Consider the following 25106-nt stretch of genomic DNA (forward strand, 5'->3'; position numbering starts at 1 on the left):
CAAAGCCCCAGAGGAAAATCAGACCTGAGAAAAATCACCGTGACATTCACAGTAGTTATCTTTGAGAGGTGGGAATAGGGGTGCCTTTCTCTTCTTGCTACCTTCCCATCTTGTTTATTCTTTCTATGATGAGTATTGCTCATGGTGGAAAACATTTATAATAAACGTAATATGAAAAACACAACCGGCCTTTGCTGGGGCCAGAGAGTGGGTCTCTCCAGGTGAGTGAAGCAAGCTACCGTGGACCTGTGGTGGAGATGTGCAGAAGTCTGTTGGACACACAGTATCGCTGTCATGTCTTGCCTTGGGGAGCTCACAGTCTGAGGAGAGGCCAGCCAGACATGCACTAGCAGCCTGGGCGGTGCAGAGGGTCTGAGGCCCTGGGGTGGGAGATCCAGGCTCAAGGGGACTTGAGACTGAAGGATGTGGATGCAGCCTTTAGAAGCTTCCTGGAGGAGGCTCAGTGTGGCCTCTGCAGAGAAGGCTTCTGTCTGGGGGGAGCGGAAAGGAAGGGAATGCACGTTGGGAGTGGCGGGGGGAGCTGCAGAAGTCTGTCTGAGCAGAGGGGCAGGGATGGACTGATCTCCCAGGGAGGAAAGCACAAGGGCAAGGGCAGCAAGGCCTGAGGTGTCTGGGTTTGGAAACTTGTGACTTCTTTTCCTTTTCATTCATTATACAGCTATACTTTGTTGCAGGCTTACCATGTTGCAGGTGCAGTGCCAGAAACTTAGCCTAGATTATTGTATTTCATATTCAAGATAGACCTATTTAGGCAGTTTGTATATTCCCATTTGCTAGACAAAGAAACTAAGGCTGGCCCAGGAGGAAAAGTGACTTTCCCACGGTCTCCCAGCTGGCGTTCAACCTCAGCGCTGCCTGTCTCACAGCCCTTGTGCTGCCTCCAGAGTCCTCCCCTCCCATTGAACAGCGTCTACAAAGGCCCAGGAAGCCGGGTGAGGTGCTGAGCAGGACAATGATTCCATGGAGCTGGGAACAGAATAGTTTGAACCATGTACATATTAGTATGCGTCTCTGTGTATGCATCTGTGTGTATCTGTGTGTGTTTGTGTGAGTGCATCTGTGTGTGTGAGTATATCCCTGTGCATGAGTGTCTCCGAGTGCATGTCTCTACCTGTGTGAATATATCTCTGTGTGTCTCTGTGTGGGAGTGCCTCTGTGTGTCTGTGTGTATCTGTATGCACTGTGTGTGTGTGCATGAGTGTATCTGTGTGTTATGTCTCTGTGTGTGAGTGTATTTATGTGTGTGAGTATATCTGTATGTGTAGCTGTGTGTGCGTGCGTGCGTGTGTGAGTGTATCCGCATGCAGTGTCCGCGTGTGCCAGAGTGTGAGGGCGAGACGTGAGAGAGATCCGGGCCCTCTTCCTACACGTGAAGAAGACATGTCCGTTCTGGCAGTTATGACAGGAGCTTAAGGGAGGGGTTTTACGGTACAAGTACATGGTCCGGGTGGTGTGGGAAGTCATTTCTCCGGGGAAAGAAGGCTGAGTGCCAGCGGCTACAAGGCACAGGAAGTTAGGGGGTGCTGGGACGGTGTCCGGCTCTGAGGCCGGAGGAAGCCCCAGCATTCTGACAATCTGGACTGCGTGCTGACCATGGGGCTGGGGAGCCTCCAGAAGGTGGCTCTGGGGACCAGGCATTGGTGCGCGCAGACACTCCTGAGCTATTCTCCAACTACAGGGTCCCTGAACCCACATTCAGGGAGTTCCAAGGTTTAGGGAGGAGGTCAGGATCTTTATTTCTCACCAGATTCCCGGGGGGTTCTGCTAGAGCGGACCTGGGAAAGGCTGGGCAGGGGCAGGTTCTGGCCTCGGCTGCAGGAGGACAAGGCAGACTTCGCCAAAGGGCTGTGTGTGCCCTCAGGCTGACTGTTAAGGACTTTCAGGCAAAGCACAGACGACAACTGTGAGCACAGGGTAGTGCGCTTAGGGGCCAGTGTGGTGGGTCCCTTCAGATGAGTGAAGGAGGTAACAGCTAAATCTGTGCCTGTGACCCCAGGACCCCCGGGAGCAGGTAGGCCTGGCCTTCTTCCCACACACTGCCTGGAGCTAAGCCAGTTCATGCACAAGCCAGGCTCAGGGAAGGGCTGCCCCTTGTGTCTGCACACCAGGAGCTGGACCAGCCTCCAGATAGCCCAGAGATGAGGCAAAGGTACAATTCACCTGTAGTAGATGTGTGGGCTGGGCTCAGGGACTTTGTGTGTCTAGACAGAAGGACAGGTCCAGGACAGCAGAGATGCGTTCAGCCAGAGAGCATTTCTTGGGAGCCCCACCCCAGTCCTCCCTTGCACTGTCCTTCCCTCAGGACACGCTGCTTCCAAGTGCTGCCTCTGGCCTTGCTGGTCAGGTTCGAGTGCCATCTGCTCCCACCCAGATGAAGGTAGTGGGGAGGGCAGACTCTTTCTTCCCATGGCTGCTGCCCCCAGCTCCCTCTCTCTGTCTCTGTCTCTCTCTGTCTGTGTCTCTGTCTCTCTCTGTCTCTGTCTCTGTCTCTGTCTCTGTCTCTCTCTCTCTCTCACACACACAGCCCTGTACTTTCAGCTTTCTTCAAGGGCAGCTCGGTGCTCAGGGCTACCTTCTGGGGAGCCCAGAAACCCCAACCCCCTCTTCTTCCGGTCTCCCAGGGGAATCTGTGGGCAGAATGTGAGAAAATGCCACAGATGGCCCAGCCGTGCATCCAGGAAAGCAGCGAGGTCTCTGGGGGACACAGTCTCACTTAGTGTCCCACTCAATTAGGCTGCCCACAACCACATGTGTGCAGAACCCTTCCTTCCCATAGACTTTTCCCACACTCCTCTACACCCTGGCCAGAGCTCCTCAAAAAGACCCCCATACTCACACACACCGGCAGAGAACTGTTGGAGTGCCCACCCAGGGAGTTGGACCCATCTTGTCTGCTGTTTTTTACATGCACTTGGTAGAAACTCTAGTCATAGATACACACACAATCCGTCACTTAAAAACTGGCTCACCTTACCTGTTCCAGCCCACATATGCCTGCATACACTCAGCTCTTATGAGCACATACATCCACCCATATCTTTGCCTGTGCTTCACCAGTTGACACTACGGCGTGCTTATAGGGAGGTAGTGTGCGTGCCTGTGCACACACCACACACACACACACACACACACACATGCACACACACACATGGACTCTTCTCACAACAGCTGCAATGAGGGCTGCAGATGATTCTGGAGCTCTGCTCAGACCCAGAGCCTTAGGATGGGGGCAGGGGTACTTCTCACATGAGTTACCTTTGGTTTGAAAGAAAGGGTGGGGCTCACCTGGATGGAAAATCCCAAAATGAGGGAGTTTTGCATTCTTGGCGGTACGGTGAGAGAGTCCTACCCGCATCCTCCCTTTTTTTCTAGAACCAGGGCAAGACACACAGCTCTCCTACCCCTGACACATGCATATGAACCACACAGCACCACACACACACACACACACACATACACAAGAAACTCACAAGACACAGCCTACATGCAAAACATAAGGAGACAACGTGCAAGCACACGGCATGCCTCTAACAGACACACCACACGCCTGAAGCACAATCCACACGGTGGTCACTCACAGCCCTCTCTCTGCCACCGTTCCCCAGAGGTGCCAGCCTCACTCCTCACAGCCTGTCAGCACAGCATGTACACGGGGGTGGGGGGGTAGGGAAAAACACATCCACTGCCTCCGATGGCAACCCACAGTGAACCCAGGACGTATGGCGCAAGTCTGTGCATGGCAAAGGCGGCTTGCCTCTCGTCCCGAGAAATCTTCACCTTCCAAGTGGTCTGTTCATCCTGCCAGTGGTGAAAATTTAGTGAATTCATTCCCAGATCCTCAGGATTTTATTCTAAAGGAAAGAAAACCATGGGTTTCCCATTCTCTGCTGAGCTACCTGCCACCGCTAACCCTTTTCTCACCGTGTGTGTGTGTGTGTGTGTGTGTGTGTGTGTGTTCTCCTAGCACAGCTGTACAGGGCCACTTTCTGTGCCAAGCCTGAGCCAAGTGTAACCCCATGGATGACAGGAGTCCTGCAGGCTGAGAGCAGGCTCGGGTGGACACCAGAGGACTTGGTGTGCAGACATCAGCCCTCGCTCTGAGCCACAAGGCAAGGCAGCCTGTGCACCCGCGTCCGGGACAGACTGGCTGTAAACCTACAATGCTCCTCTCTTCCCGGTTACTCTTTCCTTTTCCTGAGGCACCTCTTCTGCTCACAGGCCTGGCCACAGCCAATGCATGGGACTAGGTGGCCCTTGGAAGGCCTGCCCCTAATTCCTCCAGAACCTGCCTTTGGTCTTGGTCAGATGAGCAGAAATTTGGCAAGGATCGTGTGGGTTGATGCAGAGGGGAGAATGCACAGAGCATTCTTAGCAAATGCCTTCTGTGCATTTGTTGATGTCTAATGAGAATTTGGCCTTGGCCTTTACGGGCTTCCTGGGCCACACAGGTGTGAGTGAGAGGACTTTTGGCCTTTGGCCTGGGGCTGAAAGGTGAGTTGAGGGGCCCAGTGTGCCTACTCTCTGACTCCAAGCAGGACCCTTGTCCCCCCGCCCCCCCAACCCCGCTCCTTTTCTCTAAACCAGCTGGTTTTACTTCTCCTGCTGGAGTTATATAGCAAAATTGTGTCTGTGGTTAATTCAGCCTTATTACAGAGTGGTGTGTGAGTGTGTGCACGTCTATGAGAGTATGTGCATCTATGTTTGTGTGTGTATCTCTGTATGCCGATGTGTGTGTTCGTATGTTTCTATATGTCTCTGTCTGTGAAATCTGTGTGTGCATTTGTATTATCTGTGTTTTTGAGAGTGTATGTGTTTGTGTATATGGGTATCTCTGTGAACGTCCATACATGAGTGTGCTCCTATGTGTGTCTACAAGTGTGTATTTATTTGTGAGTGTATCTATATGTGTCTGTGTATATGTGCATCTGTAGAGGGCGTTTCAGTTACCTCTGAAATGTGTACGTGCGTGTGTGTGTTTTCAGAGCCATAGAGGCAACGTGGAAGGGTTTAAAAAAAACCTCAGTCTGTCATGTCTCAGGGCCTCAGTTTCCCCATCTGTAAAAGGAAGGAGATGTAAGAGATGATCGTTATTTACTTCTGTAAAGGGAGCTGCAACCATGGAAACGTGGTGGGCTTGGAAACACAACAAATTTGGGAACAAATCCTGTGTCTCTGCATCTCCCTAGCACATAACCTGGGTTGAGTTACTGCCCTTAGAGCTTCCGTTCCCTTGGCATTCAAACGGGCACAGTGACATCTCTGTCGCAGTTTTGTCACGAGGATTTGATGAGATAAAATAAGCGAGAGCCCTGTGTGTGTGCCGTGTAGTAGGTGCTTGGTCAGTACTCCCTCCCGTCCACCCTTGAGCCCTGATGTCATCCTGTCGTCCTATTTCTAAGACACCAGGACTGTCAGAGCTCCCTGTGGTCTGATGGGGGTGCTGGCACTTAACACATGACAGTGACCCCAGAGATTTTTAACTTTTTCACCACATTTTCCTTCATCTCAGCTCATTCCATCCACACAGTGACCCTAAGAGATGGGATGAGCAGGTGTCATTGCAGTGATTTAGGAGAAGAGGAAGCTGAGACGCTGAGTGAGGAGGCAGGGTGGGGCAGGGACCCAGGGGTCCAGCTCCCGGTGCAGCACGTCCTTGGTGTACCAGCCACCTCTGCAGCCGGCAGCATGCAGAGCACTAAGAGCTGCCGCTTCCGGGGGTCCCTGCGATGACGGAGGCCTCTCTTGAACCGTCAGGCCAAAATCAGAGAGGCCCGCCCATGGCCCCTAGGTGCGCGCAGGCCATTGTCTGAATAGATCTGTAGAACTGGCCTTTTGCACAGAAATTTCGGGCCTGCCTTCAGGAACGGTGGCTGGTCATTCCCACAGCTGGCTCTGATCTGCTTGCAGAAGCAGGTTTCTTTTCCCCCGAAAAGTCAATGGAGTGGAGGCCCAAAGTCAGATTCCTCAGCCTCATCACCCACTTTACTTACAAGATTTTGACCCTAAGTGATGCTTGCTGGTTTCTTAAATCAAAACTGCTATAGAGCAGTGTGGCCTGGCTCCCTGAAGAATAAGGGAAAAGATGGCCCGATGCTACTGAATGAGCCCAGTATCTTGAGGTGATGTCTCGGAAGGGGATACACTCAGTTTCACATTTAACTTTGGGCAGGCATGAGGGGGAAGAGCCCCAAACCAGTCATTTCTTAAATTATGCTTGCCTTTTAGCCAAGGGCCTCAGGAGTCTGCCTAGCTGGTCTGCCGCCAGGTCTCTGCCCCCTCTGATTCGCCCGTGCCCCCTTCCCCGCCTTGCCAGCACTGGTTCTGAGCCTAAGCTGCTCGGCTGTATCCTGGCAGGATTTGACCAGATTGTAATTTTCCTTCATGATTCCTTTTCCATCTTTTTTTTTTCATAAAAAAGGTATCAGCTATACCTGGCTGCCATAGGGGTACAAAAGTGGTAATAGAAAAGAAAGCACTTTACTGGTTAAATGCTATATAAATGGAAGGCATACTATAATATAAACGAAATATATAATTTAGCATCTATGATACGGTATATAAGATGCACGATTTGACTTTAAATGGCCCAAACATGTTGGTACCTAGGTTACATAGGTACAGTGTAACCTATGACTTAATTTGTTTCATGGCATGTGCCGTAATCCATAGGATTACATAATATCTTATGACATATCATATTCCTTGCACGGAGAAAAGTAGGATCAGAATCAGTTGACATTAGGCTATTTTGGCATTCGAAACACCAGCCCCAGATTTGTGATTATAACCACTAAAGCTGGGAGGGAGAAAATGAAAAGTAGGAAGAGGGAAGAAATCTCTATGGCCAGCGATGGGGCCCACTGGGCAGGGGCGGGGGTGGGGGGGCCTGAGAAAGCAGAAACTCTAGGCATAGGTCTGGGGAAAGGGAGCAGCAGGGGGAGGGTCCTCTCAGGAGGAGGTGTACAAGTAGCGCTAGGCGGTGATTGTTGCTACTATTTGTGAAGCCAGATGAGGAGCTATAGGGCTGGCGGTGGCCCCTGTGTCTGCTGATTAGCTGGAGATTATATTGATGATGTAATAAAAATTCACTTTGTCTATTAAGTTTCACCAGAACAATCAGGAGAGATTAGATAAAAATCAGAGGAAATGAATAACAGAAGGGAGGAGGAAAGCCATGAGCCTTACTCCCTGCCATGGTCCCTGTCTGTCTCCCCTTTTTCCTGCCTCCAACGGGGCATGAATGAAGATGCCCTCACCCCAGCACCCAGGCAAAACTAGATAGAAATGTATGTCCTCGAGCTAGGCTGTTCTTGGGGAGAGCCTCACACTCAGCTATGACAATGGTTTAAGTTTACGGACCACGTTTAATATTTGATTAGACCTTTGTCGAGGCAGCCCCTGGGTAGGGAATGAGCAGGGTGACCACCCCTTCGGCTCTCTGGGTGCCCCTTGCCCTGCAGCATCCCCTGGAGATGCAGCATTAAGCCAAGCAGGCCCATGCCCTTCTGAGTAGTCAGGGGCCTCCCAGCCTCATGGTGACTCCCTCTAGCCTGGCCTGTGCCCAGATCCCCCCAGTAGAGATGTTTCTTATGGTTACAGACCAGGCTTTAAAAGGTCCCTCCACGAGGCACATGTCACCGGAGATGGTAACACATTAATGTCCATTAGCCACCAGGGACACATCTGCCCAGTTTGATTTGTCAGATCAGCAGGGGGCAGGACTTGGAAAGGATGGGGAAAGGAGGTCAGTTTGGGTTGGGAGCCCTTATCCCAGGAAGGCGGGAAGGCCTGGGAGCACTGGGGCTTGGGGTGTGTGGCCTGGGGGTGTTAGAGGAGAGAGTAGAGGAGGCTTCCACATCCCTGCCAGGAGCAGAGTCGTGCACTTACTTCAGCCCCACGACCAAGTCCAGTTCTGCTCTCCCTCTGAGACCCCCCACCCCTGGAGTCAGGAAGATGCCAGGAGTCAAGGTCTATAAGAGGAGAGTTTGCCTCCCCTAAAAATTCGGCTACAACACTCCTGCGTCTGGGGCCCCAAAGGCCACCTCATTATTCCTGCTCCTCTGGGCTGGATTTCTCTCCTGGGGATGGAGAGGCACCCTGATTGCTCCCCTGCAGTAAATGGGCTGCACCGAGGTCCTGGAACCCTCAACCACACTGGAAGCAGTTCTTCCTGGGATCTACCAAGATGCCTCCAACTGCAAGACCATTGTCACCCCAGGAAACATTGCTCCCTGACTTTATCCCCCGCCTCCCTGCCTGGCTGCTTCCAGCCATTCTAGGGGTAGGCACAGAAGAAAGGTGGAGGGCAGGAGAAGATTCTACCTTCCAGAACCCCATAGTTTATCTCTGGGACATTCAGCCAAGTGAGCCTGGGGGACAATCTGGCTGCTTGCCTTGGTGAGAGGGAACATGGCCACAGGTTTGTTTTTTTTTTTTAATTTTTTTTTAATGTTTATTTTTGAGACAGAGAGAGACAGAGCATGAACAGGGGAGGGTCAGAGAGAGGGAGACACAGAATCTGAAACAGGCTCCAGGCTCTGAGCTGTCAGCACAGAGCCCGACACGGGGCTCGAACGCACAGACCGTGAGATCATGACCTGAGCCGAAGTCGGCCACTTAACTGACTGAGCCACCCAGGCGCCCCATGGTTTCCTGACATGGCCACAGGTTTAAATATTCTGTGAGTAATTTCTCAGCCCAAGTGGGCTGTTGTTGGGACAGCTGAAGGACACTGCAGCCTCAAGGCAGGTGAGGCCAGCCCTCGCACGTTCTGTGGGTGTCACTAACTTCTTGGGCCAGGACTGTCACCTCTTCATCTGCTCCTGATCCCCACTGCTTTTCCCTCAGCCAGACTGGTGGTGGGTCCAGATTTATTTAAAGTGAGAAAGTCCTTTGTCCACTGGCCTGAGAATGAGACTTAGCTGCAGTGGGACAGAAACAAAATGTCACGGAACAAAATGAAGCAAAGCAATGGGGCCCGTCTGCAATCCAGCCTCCCCCCTCTGTCTTATTCCCGTGTGCCAGCCTTGGTTTCTGCCATCCTCTTGTCACCTGGGCACCCAGGATCAAGCTCCCCTGGGCAGGAAGCCTGTACTCTTATCTGATTACTTCTTTTTGGGGGGCTCCTGCACAGGACATTTGTATTGGGTACTTTCTTCTTTGTGGATTTGCCGTCCTCTGTCACGCCCAGTTACTTGGTGGTGGTGAGGGTGGGTCCCCACCTTCCAAGGAGAGGGCTCGACTTTCAGAGTCCCTGAGTTGCATGTTAATCTGTGCCTCCTAGAGGGAGGCCTGTATCTGCCCCATGAGACCAAGGGCTTCCCAGTGGGGGACATGGTGTGTGTCCCCACCAGACTGGAATGCCTTACATGTTACAGGAGCCTGCCTCTGCCCCATGGGGAGATATTTGGGGGGTGTCACAGAGACCAACTGCAGTTGGGTGGATGACACCACTGCTCTTGCCCCAGCAGGCTCCTCCTCTTGCATCGTCTGGCTTTGGGGACCCTCTCCTCCTTGCTACATGGCTACTGCCGTGGGCCAGACTTTTAAGCACCGGCTCAGCTGAGACAGTTCAGAACGTTCAGGGTTAATGAATGCTTGCAGAGAAACTTGAGAAACGAACTAAGGCCATGGGGGACACTGTGAGGGGCAGATAGGGGTCTTACGCCAAAAGGAGTAGGAGTCTGGCTGCCCCCCTGGGCTCCAGGTCCTTGGGTGTGGCCTGGGGCTCTGCTCCCCCACGCTCCCCTTCCCTCTCCTCCCCTTTGCTATCACAACCCCCATCTGCCAAGTGACCACTCATTGCAGCCAAAGGGCAGGCTTTCTCTGCACTGAGACACCACCCTGTAATTCGCACCCCCTCCTCTCTTTAGGGACCCACTCAGCTGCGCAGTCCTGGGCCTCACCCTTTCCTTCTCATTCCAGTGGATTTTCAAACTTGCTCAACACAATGACAACAGAATGGACTCTAAAGTAACATTGACTCTAAAATAAATCTAATAGTTTACTTATTGAAATAATTAAGACAAGTGTAAAGAAGGTCTTATTTTTCAATAAAAAAGATTTTTTTTATTGGGGAAAAAAATGATGTGTGGACATAAGCCAGTACCTCTGTTCTGCTCTGTATCTCTCTCACTCTCGTGACCAATGTGACTGAGGTCCCAGCCTCCACTGGACCTGGGTGGCCCATGGGCCAGTGGATGCCTAGTTGACGGGTCCTCCACCCAGGTCTACTTCATCAGGCACAGGGTTGAGTGTGCAGGCCTGTGTGTGTGTGTGTCCTGTGGGGGCATTTGCAAAAGTTGAGGGATAGAGTGATTTGGATTTGGACCTGTTACAGTCCTAAGTATGGAAAAGATTCTGGTGCCCAATGTATGGAATGAAGAATAAAACCCATACTAAACTTTAAACTAAGTATTTTGTTTTGAAATGGAGCAAACTTCACATTCATGTTGAAACTACAATACTTTCTGGATTTTCTGAGTCTCCCATCTCATTTTGGGTGGCTGTTTTGCTGCTGCCCCAGGCCCAGGCCCAGGCCCAGTGAAGGGCCTGGCCCAGGGTCTCACGCCGCCCACTGGAGCAGGGGGCTCCCATGCGCAAGAGGAGCGGCCCACCCTCACCCTGTGAGGTGCCAGGAGAGGGGCGAGGTACGGGTTTGCCCTGCAGCTCCTCCACGGGGAGCCTGGCAGTGACAGGAGCAGCCGCTTCCTCGTCAGGGGCCCCGCACTGGAGAGCAGGAAGTTCTCCCTCTCGCCGTCAGATGGCAGGCAGCCGCTGGTGGAGAGGGGAGCATTCCCGCACTCACGGTAGGTAGGGGAAGGGTCTAGAGGAGGGGCCTGGCTTCTGGGCTCTTTGCTGTTCTTCTAGAGCTCCTTAGATCCAGGTCTTGGGTCCAGAAGGGATGCGGCACCGTGGACAGAGGACGAGCTCGGGCTCCGGGACCTGTCCTCATCATGCTCCCGCTGTGGCTGCACCCAGCCTGGGCCGTGTTGGAAACAAGTCTGGACATCTGGGTGCTGACCTGGGTGGTCTGGGGGCCGTGCCTCTGCTAGGAAAGCTGGGCCCTTAGCACTGGGGAGGAGCACAGAGACCAGCCAAAGCCCTTGGCCGGAGGGCTGGGTGTCAGAAGTCTGAGTGTGTCTATAGCCAGGGAAGGGGAGGCAGGTCAGAGGAGGATAGACGTGGCTTGTTGGCTGAGGCTCCAAATTCCCTATAGGAAGGGGTGTATCCAGTCCTAAGAACCTGCATCTCCCATTCCAGCCAAGGAAGCCACTTCCTCACCCTCCTTTACAGTCAAAGCCATCTTTTCAAGGTCCATCTCCTATCGTCTATCACGAACTAACCATGGGCCTGGCCTCTAAGGCAGGCTCCCTTCCAGCTGCCTCCACAGGCTCTGGGAACAGAGAAGAGGAATGATCCAAAAGCTTATTGGGCTTTCCCTGCCAGCCCTGTTCCCTTTCTTCCTCTCTCAGGAGGCCCCAGCCACTGGGATTTTCTCCTTTCCTCTCCTCCCTTCCAGATGTTGCCCAGGGCTGCCAAGGAAGATCAAGGACATCCCGAGCTGGGGCTCTGGCAGGCAAGGGGATGAGGGGTCAGGGGCATACTTGAAGGGAATCCCAAGGCCAAGGATGCAATGGCTTCCCCCTTCCTTCCCACTCATTGTGACTGGAGGTGAGCTTTAGGGAGCAATGGCTTTCCAAAGTCCAGAACACTGTTGACCCCACCAGACTCTGAGTCCCTGGCTCTGCTGGTCCCAAGAACCCAATCTTGGTGACTGATTTGTTTGGATGCCTTTTTTCCTGGGAACTCGAAGTTGCATAGTGCACACTGGCAACTCCCGGGGCCGGTATCCCACCACATAACTGGGGATATTGCTTCAGGCTCATGACACCCCTTGGAGATAGACCTCTTCACACAGCGGGTGCAAGGATGCTCTCTGTGCCTCATCCGGTGAGACAAAGCCAAGCCAAGTATTGATTTGACAGAAAGATATGGATATGTTGGGTGGATAATGGTTAGGGGATCCTATTTCTTTCTTTTCCTGTTCAGAGAACACCTCTCCTCCGCCTCACCCCGCTGGAAAGCAGAGGCCGGATGAGGGAGAGTGTTCTCATCGGTCACCCAGGGACACCTCCATTCCCCCTGGGCTCCTTCCAGGAGTTCAAGACCATGGAGCCTCTGGGAACAAGGTCCCCCTCTCCCACCATGGCAAGCACTACCAACATCTTCACCTCTCCATATATTCTTAGAACCAGTCAATATGATTAATTTTACATGGGTATAATTTCCTGCTGCTGCCGCAGAGCCCTCCCAGCCTCACCCATCAGCAGCGACATGATACAGTTTCTGGTTATATTGGTCAACCAAGATATTGATATTATTAATAATGGATATCTATATGCTGACCTTTGTCCACACAACTGAATCACTCTGGGCTGGCTGTCACATTTCTTTAAGAGCTATTGATAAGCCCATTACTGGAAGGGCATGTACAATCTTAGGTGTGTGCTTTTCACTCACCTTCAAGCATCTCCTGTGAGAATCTACCCTTGTTAGATGAGCCGGTGTGGGTACGGCAGTGTGTGCAAGAAAAAGTCTGCATGCATGTGCTTGTGCGATGAGTATATATATGTGTGCATGCACATGTGTATGTGAATATGCATGTAAGTGTGTGTATGAATGTGTGTGTGAGTCTGTCTTGAACACTGGCCCTTTTAGAGCTGATCAAATAGTCAATTAGAGCATTATAGGGAGGTAGCAGAATCAGAGAGTTCCTACAAATACACTGTGATGTAGTGTTTGATCTTTGGATGCCTCTTGTCTCCTAGGACCTGCGCAGGAGGCTTGGCTTTATAAGGATATTATTAGGTTGATGCCTCGTTCTCTCAATGTACCTGCCAGGCAAGAGGCAACACTCGCTGCAAGCAGTCTGGCCAGAACCAGCACGGGGAGGTGTGCTGAAGGCTTTGCTGCAGGCTTGACTTTAGGGGCATGCTGCTTCCAGCCTCAGTCTCTTTATCTGAGCAGTGGCAGCAATGGGTCAGGATCCACTTTCTTAAGGCAGAGAGAGGAGTCTGACTCAGTTCGGCCTCTCAACCTTCTGTGTTGAAACTCCTGATCAGAGGAATGCTTGACATACCTTGTTATTTATTACACATTGGGAGTGTGGCCCCTTGCCCATCAGAAGGGTTCTGTGGTAGAACGCATGGTTTGTGTGCTCATGTGTGTCACGACAGGCACACATATCTCATTGCTACGTCTGTCTATGATTGCTGTTACTTCTACCTGCATGGACAGTGGTGTCAGGGACAGTGCCTCTATCAGATCAGTCTACAGTAATCTGTTCCTGTTTGGACTCCGACACGCTCACTTGTCAGGGGAGCCCCTCACATGCCCCTGTAAAGGGAAGCTGGCTAGCTAGAGAGATCTTTTGGATTCTCAGACATAGTGTATGAATAAACCAGACATGGATTAATTAGGTGTGACTGCATCATTAAATTAGAATAATGAACAAACAGCCACGTATGGCATTCAAATTTGCCTAGAACGACTCCAAGGGTTGCTTTCAAGTAAGTCACCTGTCAGTTTGTAGGCTTTGGGGACTCTGGAGAGTGAGGTTCCCATCCTATCTTGAGAAGTGAATTCTTTGGGCACCACCTACTCCAGGCAAGGACAATCCTTCAACGGGCACCCAGACTCCACAACCAAACCCAAACAATGGCTTGGTTCGATACAGCATCATCTATGCATGCTTCAGCTGCGAGCATTTCTCAGAGTGAAATACGGCAGTAGCACAGGTGCTCAAGAGACAGGAGGGAGAAGTTAAGAGGTGTGAGCAGCGGATGTGAAACGCATCGATCCTATAATATTTATGTGGATGTGCACATCGTCGCTTGTGCATGTGCACGCGCACGCGCTCATACACACACACACACACACACACACACACACACACACACACCTTTTGCATTTCCATGAATTCCTTTTTCTTCTGTTGACACTCCCCATTTCAGCCAGATAAATGTGAAGGTGAACCTAGTCCCAGTTGTGTAATTTTAGAAACAGCTGCAGAATGGCAGCCCCCTGCCCTCTGCAGACAACACCCCTCAAAATCCCTGTCCTAGGACACAGAGGCTGTGCAGCAAGAACCATTCATTTTAACAAAGAGGAAGAAGGCAACAGCTAAGAGGGAAGAAAATGGGAAGGAAACTCACTAGCCTCACTGGAGAGCCCTGGGATAGCCTAATTCACAGGGGGCTTTGTTAGTAAGATCTGTTAAGTATCTAGAAACCTTTGATCTGGAGCTGCTTTTAACAAAGGTGATAATTAATTAAAGCAGAGTGTTTGCAATAAAGTAACATTGCGGTCAGTTTATGCGCTGTCCAGAGCCGGCCTTCGGAAGTCTCTGTCAATTAAACTCTTGTTGGAGGCCAGCTCATTATCAATTTTTTCCCCTGAGCTTTGATCAATATTTTTGGCTGTTCTGTCCTCACAGAGCCAGAACTACGTCTGTCTCCATGAGGGCACCCATTTATTTACATCTTGCAGATGGCCACGTAGGATTTGTTCCTGAGCTGAGCTGCTGGGGATCGCTCAGTTTGAGAGCTTCAGTCAGCTAATGCTGGAGGGGAGATACAAGGGAGGATAAGAGAAACCAAATATGGAGCAAGTAAAAGGGGAGAAGGCCTGTGAGCATATGGTCTAGAAAACACCCCCTTCTACTTCCAAAGGGACTTGGAAAGGAGGACAGTTACCCTGGGGCTGCCCACCTGGCTTCCTAGTTGGTTCCTGCAAGGCTGAGTCTCAGGCTTTATACCCATCCAGGGGCTACTGGGAACAGGATGAGTAGGGACAAGGAAGCCCCTAGGGCAGGCACCACAACTCTGGAAATTCCTCTGTCATCATTTCTACCCTTATCATTGTCTTTTTGTCCTGGTATTTCGAACCGCACTCTATGTTGCCAGGTGGAACTTGGATTTTTCTCTTTAGGCCCCACCTTGCAGTTTGTGAGGATGTCTTAATGGCAAGGAGAAGAAGGAAAAGAGGGAGATGAAGACTGATAGCCAGAGGGTTACAACTAAGTTGGGGGGCTCTGTTCCCCTCCCCTAGGCTATTTAGGTAGGATTAGACGAGGATTAGACACTTTTTGTGATTCTTGGAGAGTCTGTGTATTTAAGAAGGCAAAGGTAGAGGTGATGAACTTGCTTCTCTAGTTGTGGAGACACCAAAAGGAAGGTGTCCTGGTCCCTGCCACACCCTCCTTGCATGGAGGGAAAATGCAGCACTCTGCTTGGAGGGGCTAGCTTGACTGCCTTGATCAAGTCCTGTGTGTGTGTGTGTGTGTGTGTGTGTGTGTGTAAACACTACAAGAGAAAAAAAAAAGCAGTTGCCAGGGGGCAGCAGGTGACATAGGAAATACAGTGAGTGGAGGGAATTATCTCTGCAGAGAGCTGGGTTCTGTGGCTGGCTACTCAGATCACAGATAGAAGGTCATTTCTACAATGAGTCCATAGGTGAGCAGAAGCAGGCAAGCATCAGAAGGATGATGAGTCGGGGGGAGATGGAACCTTCTTTTAAACCTGGACTTTTGGGTGGGGATATGAGGCAGACAAACAAGAGCACACCACCACACTGGCACTTAGATCATGGATAAAATCCAAGCTAGGAGTTCCGAGGTGCAGCATGTATGTAAGCACAAGGACGGACGGTGTTGTTCTCTCCACCTTCTCTCCTTTTCTCCATCAACCATCTCCCTGATCACGCATACTGCCTTGCAAGATGAACCTACCCCTAACATCATTCCATTTGCATTTATCATCTTTTCCTGGACGCACACACGCACACATACATACACACATGTAAACAGAAGTTCACACACACATGCTCACACCAACACCCACATGGGCTGTGGCATCTTCCCTCCCCCAACCCTCGGGGATCCACAGATGCACACAGATTTTCACACCCTCTAGCACTTCCCTCTGTGTGTCACATGGGATTTCCCTTCCAAGTTCAGAAACATTGCGCTTCAGCCACTGTCAACCAGCACTCCCAGCTTCCGGCTGGCATCTGGGCCCTACGACTTTCAGTTTCCCTTTTGCTCTGCTAATGATTTTGGGCCTCATTTTCTATGACTTCTCCCTCTCTTCTATAGCCTGCCCTCTGCAAGTCCCCTTCGAAGAGATCCTTCCTGGGTCAGTTTGGAAACAGACTACCTTGTGATGATGTGAAAGGTGTGAGCTGTGCCACATTTCCCCCAAAAGCATCCGAGGCAAGTGAGACCAGCTGTTTTCTCAGTTAAGTATCTTCTCAGGCATCACTTAGAAGCCCCTCTCCCATCCTGGTATGTAAATAATAATAATGAGGATTATCATGCTAATAATAGTGAGAAGGATGGCCATAGTCAAGTCCCCGGAGTGTGGCATGATCACTGGGCATCAGGAGTGCCTCTGGAAACTAGCTCTTCGAAAACACACTCACAACTTTACAATATGCCTACATTATGGGGGCACACATCTATGGCATACCTTTTTGTAATTGTGTTCCTCTGGGTTGTTTTCAAGCTGTGACTTTACTCAAGAAAAGCCTTTCTTTTTGTTTTCTTTTGTTTTGTGTTTGAGAAGCCACAAACATTCAGCCAACTGGAGCAGGTGGAGAGAGTGGAAGTAAGCCAAGGGGGTTCTTTCAACCCAATCTAGAATTCCCATTAAAGCTGAGGGGGGAAAAGAGTGTTAACATCTCCCTGTTGAATTGAAGTGGAATCTAGGCCAGCCCTGGCTCCCATATGTGTGGGATGCGCTTAGTCATGCTTGTACATGGATACATATACGTGCACATGTGCATATTATCTGTGCGTTGATTCTGAAGAAGTCTCTTCAAAAGATAAATAAAATTATGTAAAGCAGCAAATAACCACCAGTCTCTTCAATAAATCAAATATTTCCCAATAGTGTTTTTCTTTGCTCCTAAATAGAATACTTACAAACATCTGGGATTTGAGATTTTTTTTTATGGGGGCTGTTACTTTGGTTTACTTTAGTTTTGCAATGATTACTATTGCTTATTTTCTTTAGTGAAATTTTTTTAATGTTTTTCTTATCTCATTTTCCATACCTCTTTCTCACAAGGCAAATCTTTCTTTTAAAAACTATAGGTGTGTGCCCAGTCATTCTACGAGTGTCTTTCCCGGGACAGACTGAATTTTTATTTTTCAAAGTAAATTTTTTTTAAAAGTTCATCTGAATTGAGCTGATGCCCATGCTGATACTTCAGCTTCACTGTCTCTTAGACTCATTTGAAAACAGAAATCAGATAGAGCCTCACTGGCTTTAATTCACCTACCTAAGGAAAAAAACAAGGAGCCCTCCCGGCTAAAGTCAAGCGGTGGAAACTTGATGTTCTGAAAATGGCTACATCTTAAATGAAAACATAAGGCACAGTTTTATGAAGATAGTCAAGAATCACCAAAACAATCATGACACTTGCTATTTCCCTTTCTCCCAGCGGCACCCCAAATCAAGGGGCTTCAGGTACTTCCTTGTCAGGTACTGCTGAAATGAGAGGTTGTGTATCGGGTGATGAGTATATTTTTAAATGAAATACTCTCCAGAGCTCAGTCCACAGAAGGTTCTATTACTCTGTCCCCACCCTCCCTCTGGATGTAGTGTGAAAGTATGAGGGGCTGAAGTCCCTGCAGCTGTGGATCCTGGGTTGGGAGCACCCTGGGGCTGCCAGTAGACTAGGTTTTCCTCCATGCAGTAGGGGGAAATCTCAATGCAGAGTGGTTACCCAGGCACAGATTTGTTCTGACTGGTTAACAAGAGGGACTGTGATATGGACTTGGCTGTTTAGATTAAAATGCATCGCAGGCTCTGGGAACAAGCACACATCAGTAGTAAAGGCTGTTTAAACCTTTGGGGACAGCCTTATGTTTAGATTACATTAATTCATAAATATTATACTAAATACCACTTAAATTGGACTTAAATGACTTCAAAGATAATGCATTATAATATGGCTATCCAGAGAGCACTAGTCTTTATGTCTCCCAGTAACTCAGTCTTTGCTGCCTTCTATTCTGCTAGACAAGACCAAAGTTATGAATGGATTGTTGGCTTGTTCATGTGTGATCCACCGACTGCGTATGTGTGTGTGTGAGCAGGCATGGGAATGCGTGTGTATGTATTTTCAGTCACTGCTGTTTGTTCTCCAGGAAATAAAAAGAAGAAAAGAGAAATAAATGTAAAGTGAGAGAAGGAAAGAATTAGACTAGTGGGTGACCTCTTCCCTTCCCCAAGGGAGAAAAATTCTATAGGAAGGGGCCAAATTGGTCCTCAGCTCACTTGTGCTGCTATCTGGGGAGTTTGCCTGTCTCCTCTTTAATCAATAGTACAATGTCTTTCTCTTTGGAGCCTGGAAAAAACAATCTTTCTCAAAGTGCTTCTAATGGGGGCAGAAAAGAAGACACTGAGTTAGCCGGGAGAGTTTGCATTGAACTAGGTTTTCTTCTTTGGGTGTTATTTCTTTGAATTGTAATTCTGGGCTTTTTTTCTTCCTTTCTCTCTCTGCCTAGCACCCAGATCTTCCCCACCCCTGCCCAAGTGTTTTCTAGTCTCCAGGGGGTGGATTTACCTTTACAGTAATTACCCCAGTCCACAACTGCTATTTGCTGCCTCCCCAGCCCAACAGCCTTTCTCTGATACGGCTGGGTTTGCTCCACAACACCCACCCACTCCCTCCTCCACAGACTCCCAATTTGACTGGAGTAATTGCCTTTTAAGGTTCACTCTACGCATGGCAGGTATTCCATTAACCCTTAGAACTCCTTCCTTCTTTAGTTACCTGAAATGGCAGGTGGCAAACAAATGGATACCCACCTAAAATCTCATGCATTTAATTTAATTTTTACTTATTTTTCTCTTCTTTCTTTCTTTTTCTCTTCTTTTTTCTTTCTTTCTTTTTCTTTGCCAATAACATGCATATGCCATCCACACTGGAGGCCAGTATCCTGTCATGTCTCTCAATTTTATACCAATATGATTCATTAGAAGTTAAAAATTCAAGAAGGGGAAAGAAAGAGCCACAAATATGCCCCGAAACCAGGCTTAACAAAGGCATGTTTCTATCCTTAGCCTCATGTTGTCAATTTAGAGTTGGGGAAAATCTAGAAGCCAAATGCAACCCTCATTCTTCAAGCCTCATCATGCTTTTTGACTTAACAGTAATTAATCACCAATGGCAAGCGAGTAATTTTTTAAGGTGGCCAGAGGCTTATTTTATCAGGATTAGCTAATAAATCAGGCTGTATCTCTGAAGGAGGAGTTCAAACTCTTCTAGGACTGAATAAACCAGACCTCAGAGAATGCTTCATTTATTCAGCTCTCCTGGAGCTCCCAGGCACTGTTAGAGACATTGTGGCCCAACCCTGCCTGTAAAAATCCAAGGGACAGAGAGGCAGGAAGTTTCATAGGGAAAAATATATATGCTTAGGCTATGAAGGGTGGGCTGCGACAATGAGACACCAAGCATGCCGGAGCCAACAGGCCTGCCTGCCACTGACTGAGCCAGTTTAGGGGAAGAATTATTTAGAAAACGAAGTTTTGCTTGTCCTAGAAATCCTGGCCAGATATGTGTATATAGTATATATATGATACATATGATAAAGCTATAATATAACCTTCTCTGGCTTCCTGATGCAAATGATGATAATTCTACTTCTTTGCTATAGTACAAGGGAGTCCAAATAACATCAAGAACATAGTGATGATACCAGCAAGGGATCGTGAGAAGAAACCAAGGAATATTGTTAAAGTTTATCTTCCTTTGAAATAAAGAAGTAAATAAAGTGCTCCAAACCCGGATCTCTTAAGAAGCTCAGCTCTTCACAACTGTCTTTTGCCTCTGGTGGGTTCTAAATTTTTTTTAACTTTAAAAATTTAAATCATCACAAGAACTGATCATTAAGATGGGCAAAGGATTTCCCTATTTATGCTTTTTAAATTTTCATTATTACTATTTTTAAATCTGGGGACATATTAGAATGACAAAGATTTGATACAAACCTTGATTAGCTTCTAGGGAGCTTGATTGGAAAGGGAAAAACTATAAAGATACGGTTGACTTGAGGTGGGGGGAAGGAAAGAAATATTATTTCAAAGACTGCCTCCCCATTTCACCTTTCCAGTCTCTCTTCTGATCAGACAGACATTTTCTCCATATTGGATAAAGGTTGGTTTGTCTCTCCATTACAGCCCCCACCCTCACCCCACCCCAGCAAACCCAGTATATTTCCATTCTGCTGTGTTTTTGTGCTACTCAACATGCCATTAACTTTAAGATTTACTCCTCAGCAGGCAAGCTGGAAGATGCTAAAGCCAATAAAAACTGCTCTCTGGGACTCCAACTATGAAGAGTTTGGAGCTCTGCTTAGTATTCGGATGAAGGGAGGGCTGGAGGAGGGAGGGAGGTTGTGATAGTGAAAACCACTGCTGCTTAGAGAGCCAGACAGCTCTGCGCTCTGCACCTAATGTGCCGGAGGATCAGCTCTGTTCATAGCCCATTTGTGGCCAAGGATGAGGCTGCTCTCTGTGTGTGGGTGGGTGTGCGTGTGCGTGTGTGTGTTTTCATCTTTAAAACCACCAGCTCTAACACAGCATCTTCAGTGGCTCTCCACACTACTGTTTATTAAAAACGGAACGTCCATACACATCCCTTACAACTTCCTTAGCTCGGTGCTCCTTCCCTGCCTGACGATCAATCTCTCTCAGAAAGCATTTAACTTGCCCACACAGCTCCATCCCGGATTAATCCCCACTGCACATCCTATACATTACTGTTAGGGAGCGGAGCACTGGGCTAATTTCGTCACCCACCAGCCACCCACACACGTTCTACAACTGAACACGTTTGGGGATCTGCCTTAAAGATAATAAAACAAGGAGAAAACAGGCAGGCTGCAGACATTTCTCATGACCACTTTCCTAAAAAGTTGCTGGGTTTTAATTCTTTGATTATTCTGTCTCCCCCTCCCCCAAGCACTCACTAGCAATGATTGCTTCAAGGGAGAGAAATAATGTACTATAAGCTCTCTGCATGGTGAGTTTGGGATAATTTAGGCTACACCCTTCAAAATGCATATCTTGCACACACAGATTTTTCCCCCAAAGCTCCGCTTTCCTGAGAAGGGGATCATTTCAGGCTTCCCTGACCCCCCACTCCACCCAGGGGATGGCTGGTTCCTTGCTAATTCTTGCCTTAGGTTTTGTCCCTCCTTCCTTCAAACATCAAACACCCCCTCCCCCACCACTCACACCACAACCGGATTATTGAGGCACATAGCTCGACAGGGAGAGTTTACTGTTAAATTGATAGCGAAATAAAAATATCTCTCTGAATTTGTCACCTCTCTTCTTTTTAGACGGCTGCGCTCCTGCTACTCTGGCCCGGAGCGGAGAAGGAGGAGACCATCTCTTAATATTTTCAGCACCACGGCGATGGACAGCACCCTCGGTCCCTGGCCCGCTGAGCGCCCGCCAGTCTGCTCAGCGTCCCGGGCTCGGCCGGTGCAGCTGTCCCCGTCCCAGTCTTTCAAGTCGCTGCACCCAAAAATCCAAGCCCCGCTTCCCCTCGATCCTCTCTTTCTCTCCATATTCTGCTTCCGCTGCTCTCCCCACCGCACCGCTTCTATCAGCTCCTCGCCCAAAATCCAGCCTTGCCCCAGCGAACAGCTCCCCACGCACCCCAGTCCTGGTCTCCGCTGCCCGAGCGCCTCCCTCCTCGGCGTCCGCCCGAGGCTCCCTCTCGCGCCGTCTCCCGCTCGTCCGTCGCCGGCCGGCCGGCCGGCCCGCCCGCTCCTTCTCCCCGGCAAAGTTGGGAGGGAAAGGTGCACTCACCTTTGTGCATGCCTGTGAACCTGTCCTTCAGAACCGTAAGCTCGTAGATCTTGCCGAACTCCTCGAAGAGGGGCTTGAGGTCCTTCTCATCCAGGTTGCGGGGGATCTGCCCAATGAACAGCTTGATGGCATCGTGGTCCTTCATGGGAATGGTCGACGGGTTCCCCGGGCTGTGGCTTAATCCGTTCATGTGCCCGGCGCTGCCCGGGCTGCTGCCGAGCCCGTTGGTACTGAGGCTCGCGTTGTCAGCCTGTCCGTTTGCTAACGTGGCCATCTTTATATACATAGAGAAAATCTTCTTTCCTTTTATTCTTTCTCGCTCGCACTCTCTCTCGCTCTTCTCCCTCGCAAGCTCGCTCGCGCTCACACACGCACACGCATACACACACTCGGGTTCTCTCCCCCTCGGTTTCTCTACACCTCGCTCTCCTCTCGCTCTCTGCTCTCTCTCTTTCTCCTCTCTTCTCTCGCTCGCTCGCGCTCGCGCTCTCTCTCTCCTCTCCCCGCTCTCTCTCTCCCTCCCTCTCTCCTCTCTCTCCCTCTCTCTCTTTCTCTCTCTCTCTTTTGCGGTCTGATCTTTTTCTTTTCTTTTTTTCTTTCTTTTTCTTTTCTTTTTCTTTTTCTCTTTTTTTTTCTTTTTCTTTCTTTCTTTTTTTTTTTTTTTACATTGAACAGACAGGATCTCTGTCCTTTCCGTTTAAACAGGCTGGACCGGTTCAAGTTCCGAGTCAGACCAGGGGTGGGGGCGGCGAGTGAGCGCGCGCGGAGGAGGGGGGGCGCGGGGCCCGGAGAGGGCGAGACGCGGGGGGGCTCCCGCGCGGCGGCGGGCGGCGGCCGGGAGCAGGACGGCGTGGGGCGGCGCCGGCCCCGCCGCGCCTCCCCCGTCGGCGGCCCCGGCGAGCGGCGGTGGTACAGTCCGAGACAGCCCCCGGCTATAAATAGCGCCAGGCGCATGGCTCTTCGGGAGGCGCTGAGATTCCGGGCCCGGCGGCCGCGGGGAGCGGGTGCCCGTTAGGAACAGGGCTGCTGGCCTCCTCTTTGCCTTTTGGGGGTTCTTTTTGTAATAGCAGCAGGTGCAACTTTTTGTATTTTTAAAACATTGATTTTCATTTTCGTGTGGGTATGTAGGGGGGCGTTATCCACCGAGCTGCGCTCTATTAGGGCGCCAGGCGGGCGAAGCAAAGGCAGGGATGGCGGGCGGGGCGGCGGCGAAGGCGGCGGCGGAGGTGGAATGGGCGCTTTTTTCTCCCATCTGGTTCCCTTTATTTATTTATTTATTTATTTATTTATTTATTTATTTAGACTAGAAAAAGCGAGTCGGCTTGGAGGGAGTCCGCCCAGCGATCCGAGTGCGCATTGATCAGTGTCGAGAGAAAAAAAGCTACATAAATATATATTATGTGGATAAATCTGTAGACAAGAGCTCTCTCGCGCGCGCTCTCTTTCTCTCCGTGTCTCCCTGCTTTTTTCCTCCTCGAATCCCCAACCTGCCAGAGCAGCCCCAAATCTTCGCCCTCCCGCACGGCATCTGCCGCCACCCGAGCCACCTGGGAGGTCGGAACTGGGGGAGCAGTTGGGCCTCGCTGGGGGGGGGGGGGGACGGGGCGTAGAGATCCGGGGCCCGATCCTCGTCCCAGCCCGCCTGCGAAGGCTGGAGGTGGGTGTTTCGGTCCCGGACGGCCTCCCCCGCCCGGAAGCGCGGCGGCTGGTCCGGCAAGCGGCTGGCGGGAGGAAGGTAGGAGCCGGGCGTCTCGGCCGGCTCGCCCGCCGTGGAAGGAGGCAGGGATCTGGGTGCCGTGCCGGGTCGCTGAGCCAGCGCGAGGGACCGGCTTGATTTGGCCCTTGTCTGCGTTACCGGTTCAAATTGAAATTTTTTCCTTAATTCACCATCAAAGAAATAAAGCCCCCGAATCGCTATCCGGACTGCGGCCGGACCCAGACTCGCGCAGCGTGCGCTGCCCCGCGGGCTTCGTTGGCGGCGCCTCCCTCTCCAGAAGTGCGAGGCTCGGAGTCGCGTCTGCGGGCTGGAGCCAAGGGTCCGGCCGCCCAGCCCGACTTTGCCGGGTTCCCCACCAGGCCCGCGGGGGCCAGAGCCTCGGCCGCGCAGGAGAGGGAGTGGCCGGCGCGGGAGCCGGGTCCAAGCAGCCCCGCCTCTGGGGGCGAATGCTGGTGGTGAACTTGGGTTGGGAGAGCAGATTTTCATTTTAATGATATTTACCTGCCCCGCATCCTCTCCCACATTTGCTTTTCCAGGGCAGCCTCTTCTCCATGGCTTCAGAAGCCGGGCAAATTAAAATAACGCGCCCGCTCCCCTGCGAGTTGCAGGGGCAAAGCTGCCGGCCTGACTCTGGCCGGACCCCCACCGGCCCCCTTCGGGTGTCCTGGGTTTCTCTTTTCTTACCCTCGGATTACATGATGTTATTAGACAATATGTTTACAATTTTATTTAAAGAAATGAGACCCCAGCTGCCTGAATACCGAGACCAAGCCCGTTTGGTACAACCACAACGCCGAGCTCTCCAGCGCCAGGAGGAGGCCTGAGGAGGCCCCGAGGTTCGCAGCCCCAGGCCCCAAGCCCACCTGGGACACCTCTCCCTGAGGATCCAGGGCGAGTGACCAAACAGCAAGTACAATTCTGAGAGCTGTGGAACTTCATCCTTTCATTTTAAGATTCTTCTGTCTTTTCTTGATGGAATCGTGTGTAAGTATAGTTGATTCATAACTCGGTTCTGGGCTTACATTATCCAGTGTTATATGACGGCCTAAGAATCGCCCGAGTTGATGGAATTGAACAGAAACTCACACATAGGGCCTCTCTGCAAGGTAGCTGTGTGCGTGGTGTGCCTATGAAGTGCTGTCATAAGGTGGCATGTCCCCAGTAGGCACACAGAGGGTTTGAGCTGGTGGCTTGGAGGTGTGTGCCTGTGTCTTATCAGGACTGTGTGTGAGTGCTTGTGTGGGTGCAGTGTGGCTGTGCACATAGACCGTTTGTATCCACACTCTGGCTGTGTGTGTGTGTGTGTGTGTGTGTGCGTGCACACGCACGCGTGCACCAGTCTGAGACCCCCCTCCTCCCCTTCCCCTCAGGACACATCAGCAGAGGCCAGTATCTTTGTCCGAAATATCTCCTCTAACATCATCTTGTGGTGCTTACCTCCCAGGATATCACAATGGAGTGGGATGTATTTTATG

The 25106-nt window shown here is 50.5% G+C and overlaps 1 protein-coding gene across 14 annotated transcripts in view; it reads right to left on the reverse strand.

The window, feature by feature from the left end:
* CELF4 (CUGBP Elav-like family member 4) overlaps positions 1 to 22271 on the reverse strand; it is a 296488-nt gene extending 274217 nt beyond the window's left edge. For all 14 annotated transcript variants that reach the window (XM_042961625.1, XM_042961624.1, XM_042961622.1 and 11 more), the window contains exon 1: positions 21915 to 22271. In XM_042961625.1, coding sequence (XP_042817559.1) covers positions 21915 to 22200 — 286 coding nt within the window. In that variant the 5' untranslated portion in view covers positions 22201 to 22271. The remainder of the gene's footprint in view (positions 1 to 21914) is intronic.
* Positions 22272 to 25106: the final 2835 nt, after the last annotated feature.

This window comes from Panthera tigris, chromosome D3 (genome assembly GCF_018350195.1).
Source record: "Panthera tigris isolate Pti1 chromosome D3, P.tigris_Pti1_mat1.1, whole genome shotgun sequence".
In the NCBI taxonomy this organism is placed as follows: domain Eukaryota; kingdom Metazoa; phylum Chordata; class Mammalia; order Carnivora; family Felidae; genus Panthera; species Panthera tigris.